General features: G+C 36.2%; 1 protein-coding gene across 1 annotated transcript in view; it reads right to left on the minus strand.

The window, feature by feature from the left end:
• LOC106880031 (protein lin-9 homolog) overlaps positions 1 to 1524 on the minus strand; it is a 20396-nt gene extending 18872 nt beyond the window's left edge. Inside the window, exons 1-2 of the mRNA XM_052976807.1 lie at positions 1516 to 1524; positions 484 to 600 (exon numbers count right to left, since the gene is read on the minus strand). Coding sequence (XP_052832767.1) covers positions 484 to 600; positions 1516 to 1524 — 126 coding nt within the window. The remainder of the gene's footprint in view (positions 1 to 483; positions 601 to 1515) is intronic.
• Positions 1525 to 1593: the final 69 nt, after the last annotated feature.

Here is a 1593-nt window from a genome sequence, read left to right on the forward strand (position 1 = left end):
GGAAGAGGACTAACAAAGTGGGGTGAAAAGGAAGTAATGTGCCTGGGTGGAGGGAAAAGTAGCGAGGAAGAAGAGGAGGATGAGGGAGAAAAACTGTGCCTTGGTGGAGGAGGGTAACAGGGTTTGAACTCATGGCCATCTATATTGCAATAAAAAAAAAATATTAAAAAAAAAATTGGGAAAAAAAAAATCTGCTAAACAATACAAATGACACAGTTACACACAAGACAATGAGTAAGCCCCTTACATGGTCAACTTGCCCTGCAAGAAATAGAAGTCAAATCCTCTTCAAATTACACTCAACTGTCTTAAGTAAAAAAAAAAAAAAAAAAGAGACAGATTAGAGAATGTGATCCTAGGGAAAAGGATGGAATATCTGTGATCGTAGGAGGTCCCTGACTTACTCCTCTCAAGGCTGACCAGGGGCTGAGACAACAACGAACAATGCAGGCAGGTACGTGATTACAAAAGGACTACATTTACCGATGTCGACAAATTGGATGTGGGTGTTTTCGCTTGTTTCTTCGGAGTTTTGATACAATAACCAGATTCTTCTTCTTCATTGTAAAACCGAGAGTTTTTCTTCCGTATTCTCTGAGGCTACAAAATAATTTACAAACAACATTTTCATGGCTTGTGTGTTTGTTTTAATTTTTTAATTTAATTCTACCCTTTAACCATTTCTTCAACAATATATTTCTTAAAAAAAAAAAAAATTCTCTTTTGTTCATTTATTTCAGTTACTGGACTGTGACCAGAATGGGGCACCACTGCCACCACAGGTTTTTTTTTTTTTCTTGGGAGCATTTCTTTGCTCTATTCATTAAGTCCCTTATACCAAACCTGGTACCTTCTCTGGTATATATTTTATCTATCTGATAAGAAATGAAAGGCAAGTCATCACTGGCTTAAAAGGAAGTCAGAACTCAATACTTTGAAGCCCCAAATTCCTTCATACTGCCCCTACACGCACACACAAAGGGTGCCAGTATAATAAGTACCGCATTTAAAACCAGAAATAAAAGAAAAGCAAATATTTAAGAACAAAAGAGAAACGGTAAAGTACAAACAGAAAATACTGGAAACATTTCGACTTCTTTTTTTTAAGGATTTCTTAACACAAATTTTTTGTCGTATTTCATTTTGCTTTTCAATTAATTTTAGCTGGAAATGTGGTAATTACTTTAAATATATCCAATGTATGCAAGTGTATATGTGTGTATGTATATGTGCATGTGTGCATATATATGTATAAGTGTGTGCATATATATGTATGCATATGTGCGTGTGTGCATATATATGCATGTATATATGCGTGTGTATATATATATATATATATATATATATATATATATATATATACACACACACACAATGGTCTTCTTTCAGCTTCTGGCTACCAAATCCACTCACAAGGCTTTGGTCAGCCTGAGGCTATATTAGAAGACACTTGCCCAAGGTGCCACACAGTGAGACAGAACCCGGAACCATGTGGTTGGGCAGCAAGCTTCTTACCACATGCATCCCCCTAAAATAATCCAGGTTTTAGATCTGGCCCAGATATTAGAAAGGTTGTGAACCCCTGCTCTAAAC

The sequence above is a fragment of the Octopus bimaculoides genome, chromosome 25 (genome assembly GCF_001194135.2).
Source record: "Octopus bimaculoides isolate UCB-OBI-ISO-001 chromosome 25, ASM119413v2, whole genome shotgun sequence".
Taxonomy (NCBI): Eukaryota; Metazoa; Mollusca; class Cephalopoda; order Octopoda; family Octopodidae; genus Octopus; species Octopus bimaculoides.